This window comes from Emydura macquarii, unplaced genomic scaffold (genome assembly GCF_026122565.2).
Source record: "Emydura macquarii macquarii isolate MOO-44397 ecotype Brisbane River unplaced genomic scaffold, CSIRO-AGI_Emac_v2 contig_295, whole genome shotgun sequence".
Lineage (NCBI taxonomy): Eukaryota > Metazoa > Chordata > Testudines > Chelidae > Emydura > Emydura macquarii.
The window spans coordinates 14345070-14371886 of NW_027130432.1; the positions used below are offsets into that span (position 1 = coordinate 14345070).

Genomic DNA, 26817 nt, shown 5'->3' on the forward strand with positions numbered 1-26817 from the left:
TACTGCAGGGAGAGGTTGCAGGAAGGTACAGTTTCATTAGAGAAGGGAAACCCCAGCTTGAAGTTTGGCTTTGCTTTTGTGAGTTTGTCATCATTGGGACAAAAAATGGAGCACAGGGCCAAGGGCTGAAGGTTTGTTAAAAGTAATACTTGTAACCTCAGAAACATAAGGAAGGTCCAGTCTGCTCCTCCCTGCTCCCCTTTGCTGGGGAGGCTAATGAGGGATGGGGCTAGGGGCTCCAGTGACCTCCTGGCTCCAAGTCACTGACATTCAATTGGTGTTAACAAAACCCCAGTCAGCAAAATCCCTTCCCCTTTGGCTGGACTCTTTTGACGTCTTCACTAGCTCTCCAGGCCCAGACCCACAAAAGGAGGGAGAGATTGCAATGCTCACAGAAAATCCCTGGAATACACTGGGATCCACACAGCCAAGTTGGCTCTTCATCTCCTTATGCAGCGAATAGGAAAGGGGGTGCCTTAGAATGGGACCCACAAAAGTCAACACCCTTCACAAAGAGCACCCAAGCCAGCCCCTAGGAGATGCCAACGAGAGGGGGGGTGTACTAAGCCCCTCTGTTCTGACAGAGACAGGCACCTAAAACCGGGCTGCCAGGGGCACCGAGCTCTGCTAGTGAGCCACAAGCAGGGTCCCTCTCCTGGAACCAGGCAGCTCAGGCGCCTACGCTGTTTCCTGTGGATAAATTCTTACATAGTCACTGAGCAAGAGAGAGATGCTCTACAGTCCACTGGGTGGGGCACCCACTTGTGAGGCCGGAGGCCCAGAGTCCAATCCCCCAGCTCCAATCACTCATTCATTACTTACCTACAGAGAGACTGAGGCAGCTCCATGTCAGACTATCCCAGGGCTCTGTGGTTACAGCACACTCCGGAGAGGTGCAAGGCCCTATTCAACTCCTTTTTCCCACTCAGGCAGAGGGGAATTGAGCCTGGGTCTCCCTCATCCCAGGGGAGTGCTCTAACCACTGGGCTAAAAGTTATAGGGTGGGCACCTCCTCCTCCGGTCAGATTTTAAATGAGAGCTGAACACGCCTATGGGCTAGGGCCCGGCACGCTAGGTTGGCAGATAAACACCTATCTTCCCCGGTTTGTGGATGGCTGTGGGAGATAAGTGCCTAGACGCCTAGAGGGAGGCAGCAGTATGTATGCCTAGAGACAGAAACTTAAATGCTGAGGGAATGTTTACCCTGAAAACTCAGGCCGAGCGAGTTCAGGTGCCTACATGGTTTGGTGGGAGTTTTGTGTATTGCAGTGAAGCCTAAAACCAGGACATAGGCATGTAAGTGTGGGGTTTTAGCGTTAAGTCTCTTTGTGGATCCCACTCTCAATCACCAGGCTTCTCTAGCCCTGTATTTCCAATGGAAAGCACAAAGGTGAATAAGTTTTGAGGCCTGGTGATGGGGCTTAACCCTCCATCACCTGCAGGGCTAGCAAATGCAGCCAATTAGTCCTGCTTTGAACTGGGGAGGGGAGTAGCTAATTGGCTTCTGGCTGCAGGGGGCAGAGCTAAGCCATAATAAGTAGCCTGAAGCCCCTCAACTGAGGAAGATGGTAAAGAAGACAGATCTATATGGCTGAGAGAAGGTGAGGATACAGTACACAGAGAGGGACACCAGGGAAAGCAAATTCCAGGGACAGCATAAGTTCCTGCCAGGGATGCCAAGACACAGATTGTAAGCAGAAAGGAAAAGACTTCTGTAGCCTAAGAGGGGAGGAGAACTGTTCAGTTTCATTTGGACTTGTTTATGGTACCCTGGAAGAAGCCTGAACTGAAGTGACTTGACTGGAGGGCTGGGCCCCAGAAGATTTGGGGCCAGAGGCGGGTAGCTAGCAGGATAGCGGCAGCACCCCCCACCAGTGCAAGGGGGTGCTGTGAGGTTGAGTGAGCCCTGCCACAAGCCGTCTCTACCCATCATAAACAAGAGAGGGCCTGAGGTGCACTTCCATTCTCTGCAGGCTGCTTTCTGGACACAGATGGTATGGTGGGGATTGCAGTTCCATTAGCACCTGGATTCAAACCAGTTCTCCTTGGTTGTTAAACCTCTAAACCAAAAGGAAGACTAAAGAAGCTGCAGCCTACCTCAGCGAATAAGGATCTGTAGTCAATGAGGTCCTCTGTGCTTTCTACCTTGCATCTGCTTGCATCTTTCAGTTCTTGGATCTGATCACTAGTTTTCAAGGGAAAAGCTGCCTTCAGTGCCGTGCTGTATTGAGACAGAGAGAGGAACACACAAACACAGGTATGTGTGTTGCAACAGTATGTGTGTGGACATACACGCTCTCCAATCAAGGGGTACACAGCAGTGCATCAGGCTGTCTGGTGTAGTACACCGAGATGCCAGCTTTCCAGGGGCAGGTTTTCAAGAGTTCAGCATGTGCAATCAGGGCAGGCTCTTCAGAACAGTTCAGCTCCTGGCACCAATACAAGGACCTCACTTACAACATAGCTCAGCGTGTTGGCCCATGTTGGGTGCTGAGCCCCATCTGTGTGTGCTGGCTGCCTTACAGTCTTGCCCATGTGATGAGCAGCTCTGGAAAGAGGCACTTATTACTAATTGAAGGGCTAGTATCTGTAGCTTCTGCCCCACTGCAAGGGGCGGTTAATATATCGGGACGTCTCCCAGGGAACCACTATAATCTGGCAATTGCCAGTTGCTACAACAGTTGCTTAACTGGGCAGAAATCAGCAAAACTGAAGTGCTTTGTACCCATAGTCAGCGTCAGATTCCCTAATGAATGGAAGCTCCCATCTGAGCACTGGAGTACATGGTCAGGCTTCAGCAGAGTTTTGCGTGGTGGGTGCTGAGTGCTTGTGAAAATCTGCTCCAAACTGGCTGCAGAGCATCTGGAAACCTGACCCCTAGCTGGGACTCATTTCTCCAGTGCCTGAATATTACATGGTTTCTAAGCTTGAATCTTCTAATACAGCTGTTAGCAAACAAAGAGAGGGGCTAGATTCTGCCCTCAGCTGTACTTGTAACTTCTGCTGAAGCCTCTGGCACTGTGCAGGATTATCTGAGGGCAGCATTTAGCCCAGGAAAGAGATGGAGAGTGTGCCCCTGGAATTGGTGTTCTCTGCTGGCACGTGCACCACTCTGGCAGATCATGCTGCAGGTGAGAAAACCAGTCAAATCTGCCGATGAAACAGGCATCCCAACGCAATTCTACTTCTAGGGCATTGCTGAACCTGCCTCTCCTGTTCTGTCTGCAGCTCACAACAGATTAGTGTTCTGAGAACTAGAGTCCTACGGTTTAACTGAAGTCATTGGGCTCAATGTAGAGGTGAAGGGGTGAAATGTAATGGCCTGGGATATACGGGAGGTCACAGTGGCTGCTTGAATGGTCCTGGCTGGCCTTAAATCCTATGAAGCTCTAAACTCTTCTACACTGATGGTGGGGCTCAGACAGCCACAGGGCCACCAGCTCACTGGCCTCTTACTTGAACTGCTCAGTCGTGAGAGTGCCGCTGTTTGAGCTGTCACTGGCAGTCAGCTCCTTCAGCAGGTTGGACACTAGCTGGTTCTGGCCATGGTATAGTCCTTCATCCACCTATGAAACAGCAAAGGTCCAGAGGTCACTGACAGCACCAGCTTCCAGCAAGGGGGCTAGCCTCGAGATACAGAAGGAAAGATGGCAGTAATGGGGAAGATGGACCATGACTTCCGCTGGTGCCACCCAGAGGCAGCACCTCCATAACACCTTCCGTCCAAGCATCTTCCAGCTATTTTTTTTTTTTTTTAAAGCAAATAATTAAGCAAGCCCCATGGCACCCCCCTAAGACAGGTATTATATTCGCTTATTACAGAACACCTGCCCTTCCAAAACAATTCACATGCTGTGCCATGCTGGACCCGTGAAAGGCGGCCCTCCCTGGGGTGGAGCGCAGCAAGCAGAAATCAGCACATTGCACAACACAGTGAGGTGTGAAAGGGGTGGTCAACGTGCCAACGCAATCCCTCACCCTACTGAACCGCAGATGGGATCTCTGTTTTGAAAGCCCCACGTGCACTAAACTGCTGCATGCAAGTCAGCTTCTTGGCCAGCGAAGGACGGAGGCTTTCATTTGCCCTCATGGTTGCCTGGTATCCATGCCGCTCATCCACTCTTGAGCAGGACGTATATAACTTCAGCGTGGCTGTGGGTGCAGGATAATTATATAATGGTGCAGGGCACTGGCACAATAGGAGGAGTAAAGTAAAGTCAGAGGCATGAGGAGGGATTTCCACCTCCATAGACCAGAGAGTGGGGGAATGAGCCCCCTGGGCTGCCCAGCCCATGGCAGCACTGCAGCTGGGAGACCTGCTGTTTTGTTGATTGTATGAGGAATGTAAGGGACTAGATGTCAATAAGTGAAGGGGATTGTAGGAATGTACCTGAGCAAACTCCGCCCTGGACGTCAGTGGGTGAGTATGAGCGCTCCTGAAAGAACAGGGGCCTTCCAGAAGGTACCTGGGAGTTTCCACAACGTGCTGAGTACCCGCAGCTCCCATTGAGAGCAGTGGATGTGTGATTGCTCAGCTACCCACAGGATTGGTCTATTTACCTCGCTCTCACCCTCAAGGAAACAGAGGTAGGAGCCACTTACCTTCCCACTCAGTATGTCATAGAACAAGCTCATAGCTTCATTGGAGCGATACAGCTTGATGTTTTCATAGATGGTGTAAGACCATTCGAAGGCCGAGACATCTCCATACCTCTTTTGGAGATAGCTAAGGAAGAACTCTGGAAGGCTCGATTGCTTCCCTTTCTGCAAAAAAAAAAAAAAAAAAAAAAAAAAAAAAAATCGCTGCTCTGGAAAACAGCCTGAGGCTGTGGGGGGAGGGAGGGTTGATTCCTTCAGTGCTACTCCTGAAATCTGAACACCAGAGAAGAACCAAGCCACCCTCTTTTTACTGAGGCTGTTCACAGATTGATGAAACACAGTAAAGTCCAGCCTCCCCTGGATCTGAGCGGTGGCTATCACTCCCTGTCGCTAAACAGGAGATAGCCCAATGGCCATTTTTCAATGGGGAATGAGCACTAAATCTCCCTCTCCCACCCCACATTTGTGGGGTCCCCCATGCCCTTGTTGGAACCACACATTTGCACATCCCACCCTCCCCCAGCACATCTGGGTTTGCCCTTCTGGCCAGGAAGCGGTGGGCAGGATTTCCCCAAGCCCACCAGTGTCACACCAGGAGCTGAGCATACTCAGTCCTGCTGGATAAGGAAGGGGCCCAATTTCTAGTCTGTATAACCATGCAAAGCACTGTTATCAGTGTCACACTAAAGTTTCCCTGAACCTTCCCCCTTACCACAGTGACACTTGTAGCAGTCACAAGGTTCCCTTGTGCTCAGTGTAGTTCATAAGCTGGATGATTCTGTGGGTATGTGTTTTAGGACCATGTGTCAGGATGGCTGGCACCACAGCAAGGCATTGCCCAGCCATGCTGGAATCCTGGTTACAGGAGCACCATCATCCCCAGGTTAGCAGCAATCCGATGCATCCCAGAAGTAATACTGCTGTCAGGGGGTGAAGCTACTTGCACAAGGTACTTGCTCCTACTCTCCGTTGACAGGGTTGAAGAGTGACACAAACTGGCTTACATGTAGCCCTGACTTCCCAAGCCCTTCCAGACAGCAGGACTGTCCCAGCATCTGACAGCAAGGAACCAAGTGGGTTTTTTAGTTAAGGAGGGAAAACAGGACAAAGAGAACCTGCTGATCTGCTGAAACTTTCTCTTTCCAGATCTCCTTCAGGATGTTCACCACTTCCTTTTTGTTCAGCTTCCTGTTCTTCACCTGGCCTTCGTACCTCAGGTACACGGGGACCTTGTCCCCTTTGCCCTAGATAATACAAGAGACCGACAGACAGGAATTCACATCAGGTAGCAAAGAAGCTGTGTCCATAGAATACAGAGCCATGAAAAATGTTCATGTCTCTGGGTCAGCTCGAGGTAGGAGCCAGGTTCTCATCCCCAGCGTCTCACAGATGGATGTGGTGCCACACTGACGCTACCAGGATGGAAGTGTGGCAGTTGGAGTCTGCACTAGATACACCTCCTGTTTCCCCCTGGCAGTGGGCTAGATCAAACCCTTGCTACATGAGTGACTTTTCTTGGGACTCCCATCCCAACCTCATTACCATGACTTCTGTGCATGTGTCACAGTGCAGGGCAATGTTTCCTAGAAATTGGTAAATGTCCTGCAGGTGATACACACAGGCTGTGTAACCCTCCAGCCCACATGGGTGACATGGCTATTTCCCAGAGAGAAGTAATATTTTCCTGATCTCTGAAGTGCAGTGTGATGGGAGCGCCTGGCACCACTCCGCATGGTCTGCATTCTGGGAGCAGTTTCGTGAGTGCACAGAGTAGCTGCTAAAGAAAGAATCCCTTCTAATCTACTTTAGCCACAAAGAGGGGGGAGGGACAAGGGCGTTAGCATAACAAAAATTGGGGGACATCCTCCAGCCGTGATGCAGAGAACTCCCTAGCAGAGGGTAAAATGGTTCAAGCTCCTGAAGAAAATGAAGGAGGAAACATGAGCAGAGTGGCAAAGTGTGGCTATCACAGGTCACAAGCAATAAGCTGTGTCTGGCAGAGGGAAGACACCCCTAGCATGGTAACACCTCAGCAAGAATGCCTTAGCTAATCCTTTGCATTTGCAACAGCTGCTTGTAAATCTCAACTTAGATTTATTCTCCTCTAGCAAGAGGGCAACTGGTTGTCCTTGGCCTCAGGTTTCCAGCAAACGATTACTCTAACAATGTGATTATCTATGTATCAATATTCCAGCCATGAAAACAGCCGTGTTACTCTGCTAACAGTCAGATATGTATTATCAAGTCCTCTTACCAGAGCAAAGCAACCAAGAAAGAGAAACACCCATACCAGCCCAGGGAAGGTATCCTTCTCCTTCAGCACTCCTGTTCCGATTTCCTCCAGAAGCACATCCACCAGCTGGTCACTGGTTTTCCCCTCTTCCAGATAGCTCCACCGCTCAGCTCCACCAGAAACCACCTCTGCAAGAGCAGAAACAAACTGAGCTGGTGAAGGAGGGAGAGTGCTCCCAGCACGTCCACCAATTGGATGAGATGTTGGTGGGAATTTTAGATTTACACAGATCTCTGTAGGTGCTCAGCCCATACATTAAATACACAATACAAAACAAGAGAGCCACCAAGCCCCTCTATAAAAGCCCATGGGGAAGGGAAAATGGGGCTTTGCACTGTGTCTAGAGGTTAACAAATGCAGCAACTCACAGCACTTTGAGATGGGACGTCCAAAGCAAATCAATGAGAGACTGGTACCTGAACATTTTGCCCAGTTAGGGCGGGGCGTGGAGCTGCGCTGAACTTGTTGGAGTTCGTTGTAGAAGCGGTCTCGCTCTTCCACAGCCTCTTGATGGATTTCCAGCAGCGTGTCATACTCCTTCTGGACATCATCAAAATTCTTCTGTAGGACTTCCATCTAAAACATAAGGGAAATGGGGCAGAAAGAAACCAGTCCTGATGGCTTTGAAAGTCCCTGGGTTATTCAATCCCTTTTCAGAATGAATTTTAGACCAAAAGTGGCCAAAGAGCAGCTCAGGTGAGCTTGATGTGGCCCACAACTTTCTGAAGTATGGGTCATGGCTGCTCAACTTTAGAATGGAGATGGAGACCAAGGGTGCAATACTCCACTTGGCCACCCAGATCAAACAGAGCATTGTATGCTGAGACTTGTAGCATCTGAAGCTGCCACACTGAAGGGAAACTGCTGCTTTTTAAAGGTGAACTGCAATTAATTTTTGTGTATAGAACTCGCAGCCACATTTGGGGTTTGTCCCCTGCTACGTAACAGTCTGCCTTGAGGTTGGTACCCATGCTGTAGAGCCACTGCAGAACCACCTGTTCTTTATTTCAGAAATATCTGGGTGGAAGTGCCCTGTTTTTGCTGCCAGACCTCCTTGAAGGATGGAAGCACTAGCAGGATTGTGACTGAAACCTAAACCCTTGAGAGGGAGGGAAAGGGAGTTTTATTCATACCTTCATTGCTTAGGACTCTTTCTGTTGTTATAACTCAAACTTCTGATAACTATTTGAAGAAAAGTTTTGTTTGTGAAAGATTCAACCCCTGCTTCCCCATAACTGAAGGCTGAGAGAGCCTCTGCTCCAGCAAAAATCGGTACATCAGGTCTAGTGTTTCTAATGCAGAAAAAGCATCAGAAGCTTGCCAGGCCTTCTTAACCCATCAGAGGGAAGCAAAAAAAGGTGTGTACATGCTACATATATTTTTTGCAGTTCACCTTTAATGTAAAGTGGGGCAGCACTCAAGAAGCAAATTTGGGCACCCCCAAACTAGACACTTGCATAATACATCCACCTTCTTCTGTCCATCAGGCAGTTCTTTGTTTCTTTCAGATGAGAGGATATACTCTGAGCCAAAACCCGCCCCACCCCCACTCCCACTCCCCATCTCTCCTTTGCACCCTGCCCAAGGACAGGAATGCTCTTGAATCAACCAGTGGGCTTGCTGCAGTTTCCTTGCTCTGGGCCTTAGTCCAGCCCCTAGCTTTTTTTTTTAGATTGTATGGCAGCCCATGACTGCTCAGAAGCAGAACTAAGCCTTGGACTTTGCTCATTTTTATTCATTATTTCCTTTGTGGCACTGTAGAAGAACTGGCTATGAAAAGGAGGCAACTGAACAAAGCAAGCCACCTACAGGAGAGGCTATTCCACTCCTCACCCTAGCTTGGGGAAATGTCCTCAATCAGCTAGCAGCGGAGTGAGCGTAAAGCTGCAGAAGGCTAAAGAATTCATTTCATCTCAGGGAAATGCAGCAGCACAGCCAGGCAGACACAGAAAACTACCAGCTGACTGTTCCTTTTAGTTAGTCGAGCTATGGTGTAAGATTCACCTACCTCATTAACTGGCTTATACAGTGTTTTACAGAACTATAGGGAACTAAAATTGACTCATTAGCAGTAAGAGCGCAGGCTACACAGAAGGACATTTATGCTAACCATCATCTAGCCAACTGTACACTACTATTAATACACCACAGCAAAACCAGCAGTGCTTTGAATCCAGAGGTTACAGCTGTTCAGATGTGGCTTTTTAGTTGATCTATGAGAAGCCCGAGTCAAGGGGATGTGACATTTATTTGTGGGGAGGAATTAAACAATGCATTGAAATATTGCTAAGGTTAAGATCCAAACTGTCAACAGGCAGGCACTTCTGCGTTACCATTTCATCCCTATCTTATCTCCTTGCACCTACAGCCGAGACCTGGGTGCAGTTGGATAAGGTAGGGTTGGAGTAATCACCTTCTGGATTTACTCAGTCTGTAGGTCAGCTTGAACCCCAAGATACAGGATGGTATTTGTGTGGTACAACTTGAAAGCAAGGATAACCCAGCCTCATGATCACCTTCTCAAGCAGATCAGAATATTTTTTCTCCTGTGATTCGAAGTCTCTCCTGGGTACAACATCTCCGTAGTCTGCTTTCATTGTGTTCAGCTCCACCTGTGCTTTCGTGAGGTCCTGCCGGGCTACCTTCAATGCCAGTGTTAACTTAACCAAGTCTTCACCCTTGACATCTTTAAACAACAGTCATCAATGCACAGTCAGATGGAGGGCCATGAGCACATGTTCAGCTCCCTGGAGCCACATTCTCAGTTGCTCCCTTAGGTTACCTGACTCCAGAGGGTGACCTCACAAGTGTTAATAAAGCCCCTGGAGGTGCTGAACTGCTGCCCTACTGAGGCAGTGCAGCAATCCCAGTGGGGCCAGCTCTTATCAGTTCTTCAAGAGTCACATGAGTCAGGCTGGAGCTAGAACCTATGTGCCCATGGCATGAGAATCTCCAGCCCTCTTGTGAATGTCAGCCCTGCCTGAGGGGGAAACTGAGGGGACTGGCTGCCTGCCCCACTTCCTGGGGAAGAGCAGCCAATCTGGACTGCTGCAGAACTTTCTTCCCTTTCCCTTGGAGCTGACACTGTACTCATAGGATGGGGCGAGGGGAAGAGGGAATAAAGAGCCCAGCAGCTCAGGGTGGCTCCATCCTGTCTCTCCCCTCCCCTCCTGTGAGCAACAAGGGCAGGATGGTGCCTCTGCCTCTCTCACAACACCCAGCCTGGGAGTGGGGAGGTGGGTAGAAGCCAGGAACTGCAGGAGGAGCAAAGGCGGGAGTGGGAGGACACATCTGATGGGAGGTGCACAGTAATAGCTGGGCTGGAGGGATGCAGAATGAATGAATGAGGATGAGGGGCACTGAAGAGTAGCTGGACACTTGGCCCATCAGGCAGATACGAGAGCTCCTGCAGCAAGGCCAGAATTGGGAGATTTGGCAGTGATGTAACTGCCACATATATGGGAAGGGGTCATACAGGGAGTCACAAATCAAAAGAGAGACGAAAATATCATCTTGTTTTAAAAGTCCCATTTGTATGGGTCTGACTGATGATTTTTGAACTTTTGGGGCTGGTGTTATTGTAGTCCTAAGCCAAGGAATCCCCTTTGTAACTTCATATAGCATCACACTCTTAATTTGGCATCTCACTCTCATGTCCACATCAGGGGACTCAGCCTGCCATCTCTATTTAGTTCACACGCCTCAGCCTTTGTCCATGGGGTAGGTATTGCTCGCTAATCTCCTGGAGTGAAGACCTCAGGAGGCTATCCTGTGAGGAAGAATCAGAACTCACACCTCATTGTACAAGGAGATGTACAAATATAGATGAAGATTTGGCCTCTGTCCAGAGGACCTTACAAACCAAGAAGACAAATTACACCCAAAGGCTGGGGAAGAGGACTACATTTACAGCTATACAATTCTTATGTCACATAGCAGTGGCAATCAAAGGACTGTACGTAGATATAGGGAGGTGAGTTGGCATTTACTTCACTGATCTATAATATTAAAAATGGACCAACATAGCTCTGTATATAACATGGTATCCCTGCCCACCCCCATCTCCACCCCCACGCCCTCTGTATGCCATTTGTCTTCTTACAATACATGCTCCTCAGGGCAAGGATATCATTAAATCTAGGACACATCATTTTATGTATTTGCATAGTGCCCCAATCTCCCTTGATGCCTCTGGCTGCTATTGTACTGCAAACATTCAATATTAAAATCAGTAATAATAAAAAACAAGAAGAAAGGCTACTTACCAGTAACTATAGTCCTTGGAATATATTATCTTTGCAGACCCACATTCCAAGGTCTAGGCTGGATTTTGGATCAGGGGAAGGGACAGAGAGGAGAGAGGATGTGCTCCCTTTGGGTCTGGGGTTGCTCATGTGGACATGACAGCTATTGCTTTCCAGCAGGTTCTCAACCAGCAGCACTGGGGGTGCAAGCATCCCAGAGTGTGGATCTATAGGGCCACCTACTCAAAGAATCACCATTACCAGCAAGTAACCTGGCTGGCACAAACTCAGAGCAGTTTTGTAAACACAAATGCTTAAGATCTTTACATTCCAGAAGGTTCGCTCGTTCGGAGGGCTCAACCCTGCAGACTGCCTGCCCAAAGATCCTTGAGCACCCTCAACTTCCACTGAAGTCAAAAGGCATTAAGGGCACTCAGCACCTTGCAGGATCTGGCCCCAGAATACCTGTTATGCTAGGAGGTGAGCACCGGGTCTTCCATGCAATGCTTGTTATGTGGCTCTGAATTTGGGGCTTGTGGCACGATACTCCTACCAAAATTTGCTTTCTCTACCTTGAACTTGGCGAAGCGACATTTCCAACTGCTGATTGCGCATTTCATTCAGGTCTGCTAGAAGCAGCTTGCGTGCATCACACTCGTTAAGGTAGCGAACGTATTCCTTGGCCACATTCTTCCGCAGCTTGTTCACCTGCAGGAGACACAGTGCTGGACTGACCAGTGGATTCAAAGACCTTGCACTATCTGCACTGAGGTCAGGAATTGCACTCTCAGTCCTGGCAATGAATCCACGGCTCTCAATAGGCCAAGATGATCAGAGGGCTGCCTTGGATGTGCTCACTAAACAAGGGAGGAAAAGCAGAGGGAAGTAATAAAGCATGATGCACCATTTGCCACACTTGTGCATCTGTGAGAGGAATCACCAAAGACGACATATTTCTGAGACCCCGGGGATGGAGGTTCACAGAACTTAACTGTACGCGGTGAGGAAGAGTCAGTTTAACCATTTCTTTGCCATACAGCTATTAAATATTATAGGCCCGGCTGCTAACATTGCCTGCCAGCAGCTGAGGCAAAGCGCTGCTTCACAATGAACAATCCGGAAGATAAAAGATTATGAGCCTGACTTCAGCACTAGAACATTCCCTGAGAAGGCCCAGGATATATTAATTGAAGCTCACAATTACCTGACAAATTTCAACAAGCAGAAGCTTCACTCCTTGGTGACTGAATGCTGCTACCCAGAAATGGTGCATGGGAACAGATAGAATCCCATCCGCTGAAGCTTTCTGGAATTGCTAACACCTCCAAGGGTGGTTCAGATTAGGTGCCCGGATATGGTGAACAGGGGCAACCTGTATGCCCGCATGCACACCCGACAGACCTTGGCGGTCTATGACCGGTTTGGACAGTTGATGTACGGTGGGGAGCAGGCACCAAAGATTGTTTTGGAGTATGTCGTATTCGAGAGGCAGCTTATGGCTCTTGGAGGATACACGGCAAGATAGTGCCAGAATGGGTGCCCCAAAGGACCCCATTATCAAGTCGGTGATGGTCCCTGGCCCAACCCTGGACCCCTCATAGGAGTTTGATGAGATCCACTATGAAATTCCAAAGCCCAAACAGAGGCAATGGTACAAATAATAGTGAAGGGATGGGGCAGTGACGGGTGAGAGAGCATGACTGCAGTCCTCAACTCCAACTGAGCACAGACACCATCAGAGAAGTTTGTGTGGGGAAACTTACAACAAGCAAAACACTGCTCGGCACGGTTTGGCTCTTCTCCATAGCACACACTATCTAACACATTGCCTCTCAAACCTTATCAGTTTTGCTTTGGAGACCAGTAATCCCACATCTTCAGGATTGCTCACTAAGCAAGCATCAGTACAGGGACTGACATCCCTGCTTCACTAGCCACAGAAATGTCTATGGGTGTGAGACATTATCTTTATAAACTACTACTGCCCGCATAATCTGCACTGTAAGTACAGCTGTCGTAACACTGACCATGCTTTTTCTTCCTTCCCCTAGTTTGCCCTAGTGGGTAGTGACTACCCCTAGATTCTGTGATTCTGAAACCCCCTGTTCTCTTCCTTTTCTTCCCTTGCTCCTGTGCCCCTAAAATCATAGTAACAATCTGTGGGAGATGAGCAAATATATCTTGCATCTAACTTCTGCTCGAATGTTGGAAACTGGGCTGTAGGTTGCCATCCATCCGTCTTGCACCCAGTAATGGGAAGCTTCTGGCCGAGGCTGCAGTACTGTGCCTGTAACATAATAAAACTACACTGGCTCATTGACCCCCGGGGGAAAAAAAAATTTTAAGGGTGCCCGATGCCTCCCATTGTAAGACCTCATTAGTTCAGTTGCTTATAACTTTGCCAAACTTTAAGTGTTTGGGATGAAATTTTGCACATCTGGTGTATACCTCTGGCTGAATTGTTTCGAAATGTTCAGCCAAAATGGTTCAGCTATTTCCAAGAATAAGGCTAGGGGAAAATATCTTGGTTTGCCCTTGTTAAAAAATTCGGCTTCCTTTTCTTTGAGACGCTCTACTTTCCCCATGCTTTGGAGCAGGGACTTGAAATTTGGCAGGGGGTGGCCATTGTGTCAGGGATGTGCCATTGGCTGTTCCTGCAAAAATCCACCCACATTTGGCCAAGTTATAAGCCTTTGAAAAACTACAGTTAGCACGTTCTCAGTTGAGACTTGCTAGAGCTTCAAGCTAAACTCCTGCAAAGATTCCACTGGCAGTGGGCAGCCTGGTGCTGAGCACAGCTTTCCCTTCTAAGTGCAGCTCTGGGCCAGACACCTGAACCAAGCACCTGTCTCTCCTATGCTCTCAACAACCCCCTGCTGATGCCAAGGCAGCCTGGAGAAGAGAGAAATCTAATCTGAATGGAGAGGGGACAAGAGCTGAATCAAGACAAGAGCTGACAAGCTGAGTTGGGGTGGAGGGAGACTGAACTAGCTGGGCAAGGAGATTGGGGGTGGAGGTGGGGAGAGATTGGACGTGGAAAGTGGGCCAGGTAGTCTGGAACATGAGAGTAGGACTGGCTGGGCAAGGAGGTGGGGGGATTGGGATAAGAAACCTGAGAAATGCAGACGGGGATGGGCTAGGTGAGAGGAGTGGAACTGAAACGAGAAGCTAGGGTTTTTTTTTTAATTTTTAAATCATGATTGGGTGTTTTTCTAAAAGATCTGTTCAAGGAATTATTTTGGGGACGTTCCATGGCCTGTGTTGTACAGGAGGTGAGACTAGATGATCTCAGTGGTGGTTGCTAATTGTGTTCCTCGTTTTCTGGGTGCCCAACTGAGAACCTGAGGTCTGATTTGCGTAAGTGCTGGGCACCCACAGCTGCAAACTGAAGTCAATGGGAGGTGTGCTCTGAAACTAAGAGTGCTTTATGATGTGAAGTACTCTAAAAAATTAGGTGCCAAGTCTCTCAAACTAGTTACCTTAAATAAGTAGGTACATTAGACCTTAATCTTTGTCTCAGTTCCCCATCTGTAAAATGGGATAATGATATCCACTCATCTCACAGGAGTGTTGTGAAGCTATATTCACTAGTGTTGGTGAAGCTCTCAGATACTGTAGAGATGAGCACCATTGAAAAGCCCATGAGAAAACCAATTGTTCTTTCTTCAGAGCAGGGTTTGAATAGTGTGCCATAAATAAGGTCTGGGGCCACACATTGAATAATGAGGAGAAACAAAATATTGCATAGCTGCTCATTCCCTGAGCATGGTCCACCCTGTGCACTGAATGAGGCAGGATCCTGGGGGCTGAATTAAAATTGCAAAGGCATTAATTTTGGCATTTCCTGCCTTTTGAGTGTTTGACTTTGCAATCTTAATAGAGTTCTTTTAACATTTTTTGGTTTGTAATATTGTACATATACAAAGGTGGCTTAATGCCACCTTAGCCCCTCACCCCCTATCGTCTGAACCTCTGGGTGGCCTGGCATGCAGTCTGGCTCCTGGCTTCCATTTGCAGATCTGCCAGAAGTGACTTTGTGCAACCTCTCAGTTATCCCACCTGTACAATGGAGAGGGTGTGACTTGCCAGCCTAGTAAGGCAGGAGCATGAGGCTCTGCTCATCAAGAAGGGCTGTGAAGTGCATAGAACCATTAACGCCAGTCAGTGAGGAGCTGAAACTGGAACTCATGGTCTGTGTCTGGTATCCAGAAATCCTTCCCCCAGTCGTTAAAATAGACTGAAATAGGAATTTTCACTGCACAAGCCAAGGAAGCAATGGTGGGGTGAGGAGCTGTATCATCAAGCCAAGGAGAGGATGTGAAGCATGCCCTTTGCTTTTAGAGGGAGCTGTGCTTCCCACACTTGGCTTTACTTAACCCCTGCCTTCCCGAGGCCAAAGGGGTGACAGCAGCTGTTGCACTAGCCCCCAGTGAGGAGCTCTAGCTGTGTGGTTGCCTGGGAGCATGCTCAGTGCAAATGGCATGTTAGGGAGCACCATGTGTGGCTGGAGATGCACACTGCAGAGGGAATGGGTGGAGATTTTAGCAGTGAGTCTCTAAAAAGTTCCACTGAGTAGGTGCAAATGGTGATGCTCAGTAGTTCTACATCAGCTAAATCTGGGTGGATTTTCTGGGGCCAGCAAAAGGCACTTCTCCAACCCCAGGACTATCCCCTGCCACATTCCAAGTTCCTGATTCAAGCCCTGAAGGTGTCAGGGCTTCTTAAAAAAACAGCTGAATACATCTTTTGACAGTGTCAAAACTATACCCAGGTTTCTCCTAACCTCTTTTTTAGAAAGAGCTTAACTCAGTTCTTGCTGAAATGTAACACTGCCTTAGGTGGACTTTTTTTTAATGGGGCATCCACCCCACACAAGGCTGAAGGGGTTAAGGTGGCTTGGGGGGATGGGGGGGGGGGGGAGAAATTAACTGCCTAGCCTGCACCTGGAGGAGGAGCCTGGGCACAGTGAAGACTAATTAGAGATGAAGCTCAGCTGGACAGGAACACAAGGGGACTGTATAAAGCCCAGTAGCTGACAGCAGCTGGGGGTGGTAGAGAGAGAAGCTATAGTTAGTCTGTGGGGTGAGAGAAGACAAGGTAGGAAGCAACCCAGAGCTAGGAGTTTATAGACCTTGACTGTTTGTTGTGGGGTCCCTGGGCTGGAACACCATGTAGAGGGTAGGGCTGGGTTCCCCTACCAGCCACTGAAGAAGTGGTGCCATTAAGGGGGAAGTGAAAGAAAAGATTGCCTAGGACAGTGGATCCAGAAAGACTTTAATACATATGCAGGGGAGGATTACAAGGACCTGGCCGGAGGGCCACACCACAAAGTGAGAGCAGTTGAGTTCTGAGGGAGTGAGAGTGATGGAGTACAGCTGCAGGAAAGGGTATTAACCTAGCAGAGTAAAGCCCCAGCTGTGGTCGGAAGGCGATGCTCTGGCAGTAAGTAGAATTCTAGCCTGAGTGGTTTCTTTGGCAAAGTTATAAGCAACTGAAAGCTTAGAAATGGAAAATGTTAGGAAGCCTTAGGTATAAGTGTCACTTCTAGCATCACCTATAACAAAATGAATGATAGGTATATGGACATGTAGATACAAGTACATCCACACACACAAATGGAGGTGGGAGCCAGGTGATAGTTGATCATGTGGCTCCAAAATTTATTTCCCATCCACTGCTGAGTGGCTCTCTGCCCACTAATTCACCTTCCCTGGGACTCCTCTAGCATTCCGTAGTTCTTAGCAACTTAAGCAGCAGCCATTTAAAAAAAATCCATCTTCGAAAAATATTTTCTCCCTTCTCATTCTCCCCTAAATGGGGATTTCCCATAGAAAATCAACCTGCCCAAAACCCAGGCCAGAAATATCCTTTTTATACATACAACTGTCATGGCTTTATATCTGATGTTTTGTGGTCTGATCTTCATCCCAATGGAAGAAGGAGAATTTGAGCAGACCAAGTAGTTACTTCCAGCTCTTTAGGGCCATGAGACATTGGTGTCTATCATCAAGACCATTTTTAGATACCTTTTAGATTACTCTGATAAATTTTGGTTATGGTTGTCTGTGCCCTGTGCAATTGGACTCATGGTAGTAAGCTCTGCAGATGGAGGGACACAAGGAATAATTCCAATACAATTTTTAAAACTCAAAATATTTCTAAAATATCCTTTCATGTAACATAACCCATGTGGCATATCAGGATCCATGGCTGTGTGTTGATATAAATATTTTCTCAGCACTTGCAAGGGAGGATCTAAACTCACTCATGGCTTTGCCACTTATGAGTAATGTGCCCATCCCATGTATTGTGTACACAGATACGGTAAAAAGCACTGGCATAATGGCTGGGGAAGACTCTGGCACCTCTAGGCTTGACAGTTCATAGCCCCAGCATCTCTGGGCTTGCTGCATCAGTTATGAAAGTAAAATAACTATTTGAGCCCTGGCACCTCTTTCATTACAAATTAAGTCCTACATCCACAACTCAGAAGAGTTTTGACAGTACCAAACAATGGCATGTACCATCCGCAGGAAAGATTCTGATGGGGACCTCTGCATAAGCATGGAGTCAGATGGAGCACTCCAAATAATCAGTGCTTTATGAAGCCCGCAGCTGCTCCTACTGACATCAGTGGTGAAGCTACCACTGATGTTACTGGGATCAGGATTGGGCTGTCCATGACTAGATGCATAAGGCTGGGGAGGGACACATCTGGCTGATCACTGTCCCATTTTACCTGAGCCTGAAGGGATTCCTTCTCCTCCTTCATTTTGTCAATGAGCTTTAACAAATATAGCTTCTCTTTTTTCAGCATGGTTACTTCAGCTTTCTCCTCTTCTTGGAGTGCCACAATCTGCCGGGTGCACTCATCTGACACAGACACTAGCATTGCCTTCAAGGGCTCCAGGGAGTGGATTTTCTCCTTCAGGTGAGCTAAAGGAGGAAAGACAGCCTCTCATAATTAAGGACTCAACAGTGCTATGGAATTAGGCAGAACAGTCAATCCAAGAACTACTGTTTAAGACTGGAATCTGGGACAGAACGGGCAAGTTTTTCCTCCACCTGCTATGGTGAGCAGCTGAGGACAGGCTTTTGTTGGAATTCTAGCTTTTGGGACAGTATTCTGCTGATCTCTCTTGCTATAGGCATATACTCCATGTGAGCTACTGATCTTAATTCACTGCTATTTACGTTGGTACCCACCACTAGATGCAAAAAGTGATCTCTGGGTTTATTGAGCACCCATGATTTTCATCAGATGTGGCCAGCATCCCCCAGGTTTTGCTTTAACAGATCTCCCAGGGTGGCCAGCTCTCGCCATTTCAGGAATGGCAAATGTGTGGGGTAGAGTCAGCTGGAAGCTCATTCCCACAGACACAGCTTGAATCCTAGTGGAGATATCTGCCGCTTGATGTACGTCCTCATGTATGCTCCCCTATGAGACACCTGCTAGTGATTATCAGGAACACCTGGGCACTCCCAACCAAGAGTTTCCTTCTCCTTTGGGGATGCTCCTCTTTTTTACCAGGTTCTCTTCCCTTTGGCTCATCCATGAGATTGCCAATGATGACCTACATGCTTTTCCCACTCTGCTCTCTGACTCATCTGATACAGAACTCATCTGCTCTAATTTGGACCTTCCACTGAAATAAATTGAGGAAAAACATACCTATGGGGTAGGGATAGTGACAACACTTAACTCTGTTGCCACACTCCAGCTACAAATACACAATAAGGTGCCGTGGATTTTGACATCTTGTCTTTCCTAAGGGAGGCTATTTTTGTGAGTAGACAAAATGCTGCCAGGATGAAAGGAGCTGCTCAAAGATGCAGCATGTATTGAGCTCAAATGATAGCACAGCAAGGGCTCTGCCATAGTAACTGCTGAGCTGAGCCAGCAAGCACTCATCCACTCCTCTCTCCAGGAGGTAAGGAAACAAGTACTGGTGAGGTCCAGATAGCATGATTTGCTCTCTTCCCCGCCAAAACCCATCTTCTTGTTGTTGGTATTTATGCATAGAGGCTGTAGGATGTTCTGTATTTACAACTTAAAGCAGCCCTAGAAGAAGGGCCACTATATCTCATCCCAGTTTTCTATCACTAAGAAATATGCATAAGCTATTTCACTCCCAGGCTGTGATTTGTGGAGGGGAGGTGTTTCTCCCATTGTTGCACTTATACTAGGGCAGCTCCCTTCATAGCACAGGGGGGAGCATCACACTAGACCAGCCACCAAGCCTTTTACTACTGTTATATAAGTCTGCTCAGAGTAGGTCTAGAGAGAAGGTGCTGATAAAAAGGTCCACAGCAAGTCTACACTACTGTTCTCATCATTACTGCCACCTGTGGAGCTGTGCTAATGCAAGTTAGGCAGACTGTGGTGAAAAGCCCTGTGTAGGGAAGGTTCTAGGATGTGCTGAGTCCAGCCATTGCCAGTTCTAATCAGGTGAGCTCAAATAACAGACAGTTGGAAAGGAAAAGTGAAAGGTCCTGTTTCTGCAGTAATCCAAAGGAATACACTTACTCCTGTTACCAGCACATCAGAGATAGAACAGGAGAGTTTCCCTCACAACATCTGAAGTCATGAGGTTATGGTAACACGTGCTATTTTATTCACGTTTTCCATCACAGTTAGTGGAAGTCACATAGCTATGTTCTAGCTTTGAAAAAATATCTCTGTAACCGGAGAGCTTAGGAAATTGCAGCTGCTGTTTCTAATTTTCACAATTCCCTGTGGAATCTTGCCACTTCAGAATAAGTAGTCACTCCCCAAAGGAAAAAAAATTGACGTCTCTTGGGAAAGTGTTGTCTTTTCATAAGATTGCGAGCTTGTCTTCACTGCAAAATTAACTCAATTTATAATTTGAGTGTTGCTCTTCACTTGAATTTTGTCCATACACAAAAACCCTTCACTGGAGAATGGTGGTGGTTTTAAATAATCATCTGGCCTGTCAGTGGGTATAGGCTAAAACTCAAGTGAGCACAACTTGGCAGCTGCTAAGATGATCGCTACGCTGTGTGGATGCAGGCTAATGCCACTCAAGTGCTCCTAGTCTTCCAAAACCTTCCCACATCCCACCCCCACCCCATGTCCAGAAAGAACAGACAATTCACTGGGAAAGACTCTATAGAGCAACTCAGCTTAGTGCAGTGCTCTGAACTGTGGGATGTAGGCCCAGAAGGCCCAGTGCTACGCACCAGTGAAGCAGCCCCAGTGTGGATACTAGCTAGAGTGTTATTTTGCAGTGTGGCTGCTTTCATTTGAACGAGGCTAACTCGAGAATAGTAACTGGAGTGTAGATAGCTTAGGTTTACTCTGGAATGAAGACAGACCCCCTTCATTGAGCTCTTTTGTCTTTATGGAGTTTCCAGCAAGGCAAAATATTTCTAAGAATTAGTACAAAGAGCTGTGGGGGGTCTGCAAAGCCTCTCCCCCACAGCTTTATTTTCTGGGTGGTGCTTAATGCCTTCATGTTCACTTCAGAAAGTTATTTTCTAGGAGACAGAGCACCAACTAGAAGAGGCCCAATGTGCTCTGGTTACTCACAAGAGCTAAGAGGGAATGAGACACAGCTGCTGTCACTCACTAGCAAGATAAGGATGACCTGGCTGGGATGTAGAATGTGGTGCACACTGTTAAAATATGTTGCCCTAGTGGAGGCTCAGTTTCAATAGGAGATGAAGCGCTGTGGAGATAGCATACTCATCCCTTGGGATAAGGAGGGTCTCTTTTTGTTCAACCCATACAAACCATCAAGCAATCAAAGAGTGATTGACCAGCTGCAACCAAATTCCTGTGATCCAGTATCTGATTTCAGGTGCAGAGCTAGTCTACTGACTCACTCTGACAGCCAGATTGTGGGGGGGGGACTCATTAGCTCCAATTCAGGAGCATAAGACTGCAAGCCCTTCTGGAGCACAAGATTTTGGAGGAGGGATAGAAAGTTCTGCAGGAAGAAACCCAGCTCAGACAGGGGCTCAGGCTAGGTTTATATGTGTAAGTGCAGTATTACATAAATTAAGAATAAAGAAAAATCCTAAAAACACAAGTCATGACCCATTGTGTGTGCTGCATAGAGTGGCATGGAGAACTCACTTGATATAGTCCCCTTCAGCTCTCTGTAGTTGAAAGGATGGTGGCTTTGAAGCCTAATAGATAGTGGACAAACTTTAATAGGGAAAAGTGGGTAGCTTCTCACAACAGAGAGAAGGCAGGATCCCCACTCTAACTAAAAAAACAAATCCCTGCTCCATTTTTGTTTTTATTCTTAGTATTTCCATGTCCATTTGTTACCACAGCAGGCTAGAGTCTCCAGGCAGACCAGTGTATTCACTTGGCTTCCAAAAATAAAGTTATATATAAAACACACATTGTTGGGTCCCCACAGATGCTATGGGAAACATCTTACCCTAACATATGGAAGGGTAAAATAAACAAACATCTAAGTGTAAGCCACTTTAAGAAGAAACACAGTTTGGGCCTGGTTGTGGCATGGAAACCAGACCACAGATGGAGCTCACGCAGCCAAATCACCACTAGAACATGGTGGCCAAACTGCTGAAGGGGAAATTAATTGTCTTAATGTTTTAAACTCATACCTAAAACTGACTTCCTTCCCCAGTTAAGAGTCTGCTGCCATCGTCCAGAATACTGCTGAACAAAGAGAGGTGTTGGGACTAGCTGGTGCTGGGGAATAGTAATGGGATATAGAATATTTCACCTCCAGGATACTGCTTCATTGGAGACTGAACTTTTACCAACTGACAGCTGGTTAGTGGCCTGTGTGAGATGTGTGGCTGGTTAGTCTATTTCTATCCATCTGCATAGGTGCTGGAACTAGGGGTGCATCAGCACCTTCTGGCTTGAAGTGGTTTCCATTATATACAAGATTTATAGTTTGGTTCAATGGCTTTCAGCACCCCTGTCATCTATAAGTGTTTATAAAGTGTGCTTCACTGTGGCCTCTGAATGCTGGACAAGTTTGATGTACATTAGGAGCTATCTGGAAGTAAGTATTTGCCTGCCCTGCTTTAAGTGTTATCCCAACCCTAGTTTCCAATGCAATTGGATCCATGTAATTAAAAACATCGGCTCACTCCACCATGAAAGTGGTCCCTCCAGGGCAGAATTCAGGCACTGCTGCTGCCTGGATTGTGTCCATTCTGGAGATAGAGAACTTCTGCCCATCAGTCAGTGAGGCAGAACCAACAGACCAGAGACTCTCTCCAGTTCACATTAGGTACAAGAGGTAATTAACAAGAGACCATTTATTATATTTTGGCATTGAAGCCTGTCCCTACTGCTCATCCTGTAACTATCCGATACAGCTAATATACTGTGTAAAGCCACTTGTCTAGAATGACTGTTACTCCCAGCAGAACAGAATCCAAGATCTTACCCAATGTAACTTCATACTCATTCTTTATGGCAGACAGCAAGGGCTTGTAGGTTTTGAAGTCCTCTATGAAGAACTCAAAGATCTCTCTATAAGGCTAACAGAAGGAAGAAAGAGAGAGAGAGAGGGAGGACTATCAAGGACTCTGTTCATTTTCTTTACCCAGAACCTTGGGCTAGCTGTTGAGGCCATCATTATTGCTGTCTTACTGACTGCACAGTTTGATGTAGCTATCAATAACCTTTTAAAAATTCTGTTACTTTTTAATAAAATAAACACTATTACATAAGGTGCATAGTGAGAACTGGATTCCAAAGTAAATCACAAAAATATACTTACAGCTTTGCCAGTGAAATGCAACCACTTCTGCAGTGGAGGATGAGAGATAGCAATATGAAATTTTGGCCAAGTACCACTGGGCAAATCCCCACTCACATAAAAAATGCTATGGAATCTTCTGTGTCTGAGCATAGCTGACAGGACCTCAGGTTTTGGGGTGAGCAAGCTTTACTGTGCGTGATCTGCAGTCTTGGTAGCTAAGTTATTTGCAGAATATGAGCCAGTTGTGACTGATCAGGGTTTGCCCTTACATTTAAAGATAATGATAATGTGATATTGATTGCCAATACCTCCAAAATCCCTTACATTTGATACCTGTGCTTGATATCCCTGCAAAGCATGGAATAGTAGCTTTCCAGTGACAACTTCCACCTACAATTCCAAGCCACTACAAAGCTAGACTTGGGAATGGAACTAAGTAATACTCAGGCCACTGGGAAGAATCATTTACATTATTGCTAAATCAGCCCAGGCTGTAATCTGGGTCTTTTCTATAATTCTTCCCTTGTTTAATATAGACATGACTGCCAACCAGAGCAGCCTATAGCAGTAATAGGTAACTGTAAAGTGACTATTTCTGTAGACCTATCTGTAACGTATCACTTCTATCTTCAATTATTTTCATTTCAACTAAGAAAGGCATGCCCGGCAGTGCCTCTGATTTCCTCACATCCGCACTACATGCTGGACTCTCTAATCCCCCGGGGTATACATGTCTCTGTACTAAAGACAAGCAAAAAGAGACATGGCTTTGGTCCGTTGTCTATTTAGATGCTAAGTGCTGTCTCTCCCTACCTGTGTGAACAGTGCTCAGCACAGGAGGGTCAAACTCATTTGGGAGGGAGTGGAAATTACCTTTTAGTCAGTGCCCACGGGGTGGGAGTACCATTCATTAGGAACGGCTTCCTAGTCTGACTGCAGAGTGGACCCCTTTATGGAGGCAGTTAGGGGATTCATTTAAAGACATTTCTCATTTATGAAAACTCCTTCCTTCTGTCGGGAGTTACTTTTCTTTATTCTACTCCACAACCAGCTCACCCCAACCATTTCCCCTTACCCCCACTGGGGATTCTTTCCCCTCTTGTAGCCCCTTTTGGGATTTGTCTCTGTCTCTACACCCCCCCACTCAGTGTGAGAGAGTGGGAAACAGAGCAAGAGCCGCTTCCCTGAATCTGGGGTGATCTGATTTGCAGTTGCCTGAAACAAGAGGAAGCAGAGAGAAGCAGCCACTCTCCTGAGCCTGGGATGCAGCTGGGGTAGGGAAGAGAGAAGGAAGAAGCCTCTCCATTAATCCCCTGCTGTGGACATTGTGTCAGCAAGGCTATTCAAAGGGGCTCAGCGACCCAGGCCCAATCTGTCACGAGGCTGGAGAAATGGGGTCAGAGCTGGCTCATGAGCTGTGTGTGGCACCCTGGTGTAGGAGAATGGGGTCCTGGTCAAGTGTGGGACCTCTTTTTATTTGTATTACAGTAGTGCAAGACAATGCGTGAAGTCCATAGTTTAGAATTTCAGCAACTGCATTTGGCACACAAGTTACATTCTGGGACCCATTCACATTTCCATAAAACTATGGAAAAATCAGGTAGTGCTCAAGAAAATGTGAAGTGTTCTAGAAGGTGCTAAGTGTTATCATCATAGCACAGTTAAACTGCTTTCTACGCATTGATTCAAAGTCCCAAGCAAAGCCAGTTCTCATGCAGCACCAGCCAAAAGGTCTTTTCTTTCCAGCTGCTTTTCCTTTAAGAAACCTATGTTTGCCCAGTTTAAAAAAAAAAGAAATCCATCCCACTCTACCCTGATGTTTGAATTCACCAGTGTCTCCCTTCCATCAGACCTGGAGCTTAAGTTCCTGTGCGTTCTCTTTAGTCAGGTCCAGAGACTGCAGCTCTTTCCTTAGGTAAGATTCCAGCTCCTCCAGGTATCGTGGTTTTGCAATGGTAAGAGAAGCCTGTTTATTGCTGCAGACAGACAGAAAATGACAGGCAAAATTCTACCACATCTATGGTTTACAATCAATGAGCTCTAAGGCCTGGGTTCTCTTCCTCTGCCCCTCCTCAACTGCTTTAGAGTGGACCGCTTTACTGTAGCAGTACATCTTTCCAATATGAAAGAGATTCAATGTCCTGGGTGGCTCAAAGGAACAGAGGCAAATTTGAATGCCACCCAGCCAGACTTTATCTCACTACTCATGTTCAACAGGGCTGTGCCTCATATATAGGTTCCACTACAAAGAAACTCACATTTTCCCCTACTGAATATCTGAAACAAGTAATGGGGTCCATCCATATTTGTGGCAGTGTGGAGAACAGTGTGTATTTGAGGCAGAGAGTAGTTTTTACCCCCATTACATCTTCTGTCATCCTATCTAGGACCAAAACTAGAGGAGATCTGGCAATGGTAGGCATTGGAGTTCTCATCAAGGTAGGACAGAAAAAATAGTGCTTAAGTAATTAGTGTGAGTGCATGCGCATGCATGCATACGGGAGTTTGTCTGTCTGCCCCTCCATATGTATGTGGAGCCTTACCTTGTACCAACCACTTCCCATTATGAACCTTGCAACCAGTGTCCTGGCTGCCTGATCAAGCTGCTGTCCTGCAGGGAGGTGATGACAACTCTCAGTCACCATCAACAGACAATGCCGCTGCAACCAAATTTACTTGAATGTTTATTTACATAAATCAAATTTGTTCTATTTGGACTCTGCACTGTTGGCTGACAGGAATTGTAGTCAACTCTCTTCTGGAAAGTGCTTGACTGGCTAGGCAGGATGCCCAGGGAAAGACCTGAAAGGTCTGGAAATGAGGGATGGGGTAAAGACATTCCTCTTGGGGCTACTCCTGACACGCTGACATTAGGATTCTTCAGTCACCTAGAGTACGTGTCCTCCACAGAAAACCAGGCTGGGGTGCTGAGCATCAGGAGATGATAAATGCCAATTGATTAGTTTCAGATGACTCAGAAAACATACCAGTTCTTTACACAGGGAACCCATAGCTCATTGTGCTCTCTAGGACAAACATGTATTTTTCCTATCTCCTCATCCACACTTGCTACATTGTGCTAATTAACAAGAGTTAACAAGAACTACATTAAAAATCTCCCAGACCTCTTAATTATCATACCACCCAAGATTCTTAGTGTCTGGTAGGCCCTATGTAATGTGAAGCAATGCATCGACATAGGAGGACATTTTCAGCTTATGAACCAATTTTGTTTTTTGATTAAGCACTATACACACTATTAAATAAACCCTTGGAGTTTTTCACAGAGCTGCTGATCAGAACTGGCCCTGCTTTGTTTGTTAGCTGATGTCCCTAGTGATGCTACCAGCACCCACCACTAGAGTTCCCACTGGTGCAGCTGAGTAGCACCCATGGCGAATTTGTTCTATAATTCCTGGGTGTAAGCAAGACTACTTACTGCTATCCTGGAACCCCTGGGCCTATTTCTCAGACCCGGTGCTGTACGTTGCAGTTTTTCTTAGCACTTTTAATAAACTGCTATTCTTACCTTCTTTCCTCTGGACTGCAACAGGGTTTCCGATTCTGTAGGATCGCCTGCCCGGATGCATATGCAGGCCATGTGGACAAACGACCTCCAACAGAAAACCGATAGGCCTGAACAAAAAGTAGAGATCACACCTGTGAATCCCTCTGTGCCCAGTGTTTCTAAGTGAAGTTAGAATAATCAGTTGCCTTTACAGAACCAGCACAGATAGCATGCAGGACCTTAAGGGACAGTTAAACTCAGGAAAGAGAAGATGCCAGAAAACTCCTCTCTCAGCTGGGGTTGGCCACATCCAAAGATTAATTGAACTAGCCTTTTTAAAAAAAATAATAATAAAATGACCTGCACTGAATGGGTTAGTGCAGGCTGATGTGTAAAGAAGCCCCTGGTTGCTGTGGGCCATGATACTAACACTGCATGTTCCTCAGGACAGGG

At 46.9% G+C, this 26817-nt stretch overlaps 1 protein-coding gene, 1 long non-coding RNA gene and 1 pseudogene across 2 annotated transcripts in view; 2 read left to right on the forward strand and 1 right to left on the reverse strand.

Moving 5' to 3' along the window:
- TSNAXIP1 (translin associated factor X interacting protein 1) overlaps positions 1-26817 on the reverse strand; it is a 42187-nt gene that overhangs the window by 6392 nt on the left and 8978 nt on the right. The window contains exons 3-14 of the mRNA XM_067553106.1: positions 26386-26492; positions 24709-24832; positions 22539-22632; positions 17876-18072; positions 11709-11844; positions 9409-9578; positions 7309-7468; positions 6890-7020; positions 5715-5843; positions 4603-4764; positions 3457-3566; positions 2098-2221 (exon numbers count right to left, since the gene is read on the reverse strand). Of these exons, the coding sequence (XP_067409207.1) occupies positions 2098-2221; positions 3457-3566; positions 4603-4764; positions 5715-5843; positions 6890-7020; positions 7309-7468; positions 9409-9578; positions 11709-11844; positions 17876-18072; positions 22539-22632; positions 24709-24832; positions 26386-26492 (1644 nt within the window). The remainder of the gene's footprint in view (positions 1-2097; positions 2222-3456; positions 3567-4602; positions 4765-5714; positions 5844-6889; positions 7021-7308; positions 7469-9408; positions 9579-11708; positions 11845-17875; positions 18073-22538; positions 22633-24708; positions 24833-26385; positions 26493-26817) is intronic.
- Positions 1591-9511, forward strand: LOC137156366 (uncharacterized). Its single transcript, XR_010920746.1, has 2 exons — positions 1591-2257; positions 5746-9511. It is a non-coding gene; the product is annotated as an uncharacterized lncRNA (long non-coding RNA).
- LOC137156460 (large ribosomal subunit protein mL45-like) lies at positions 12035-12797 on the forward strand (annotated as a pseudogene).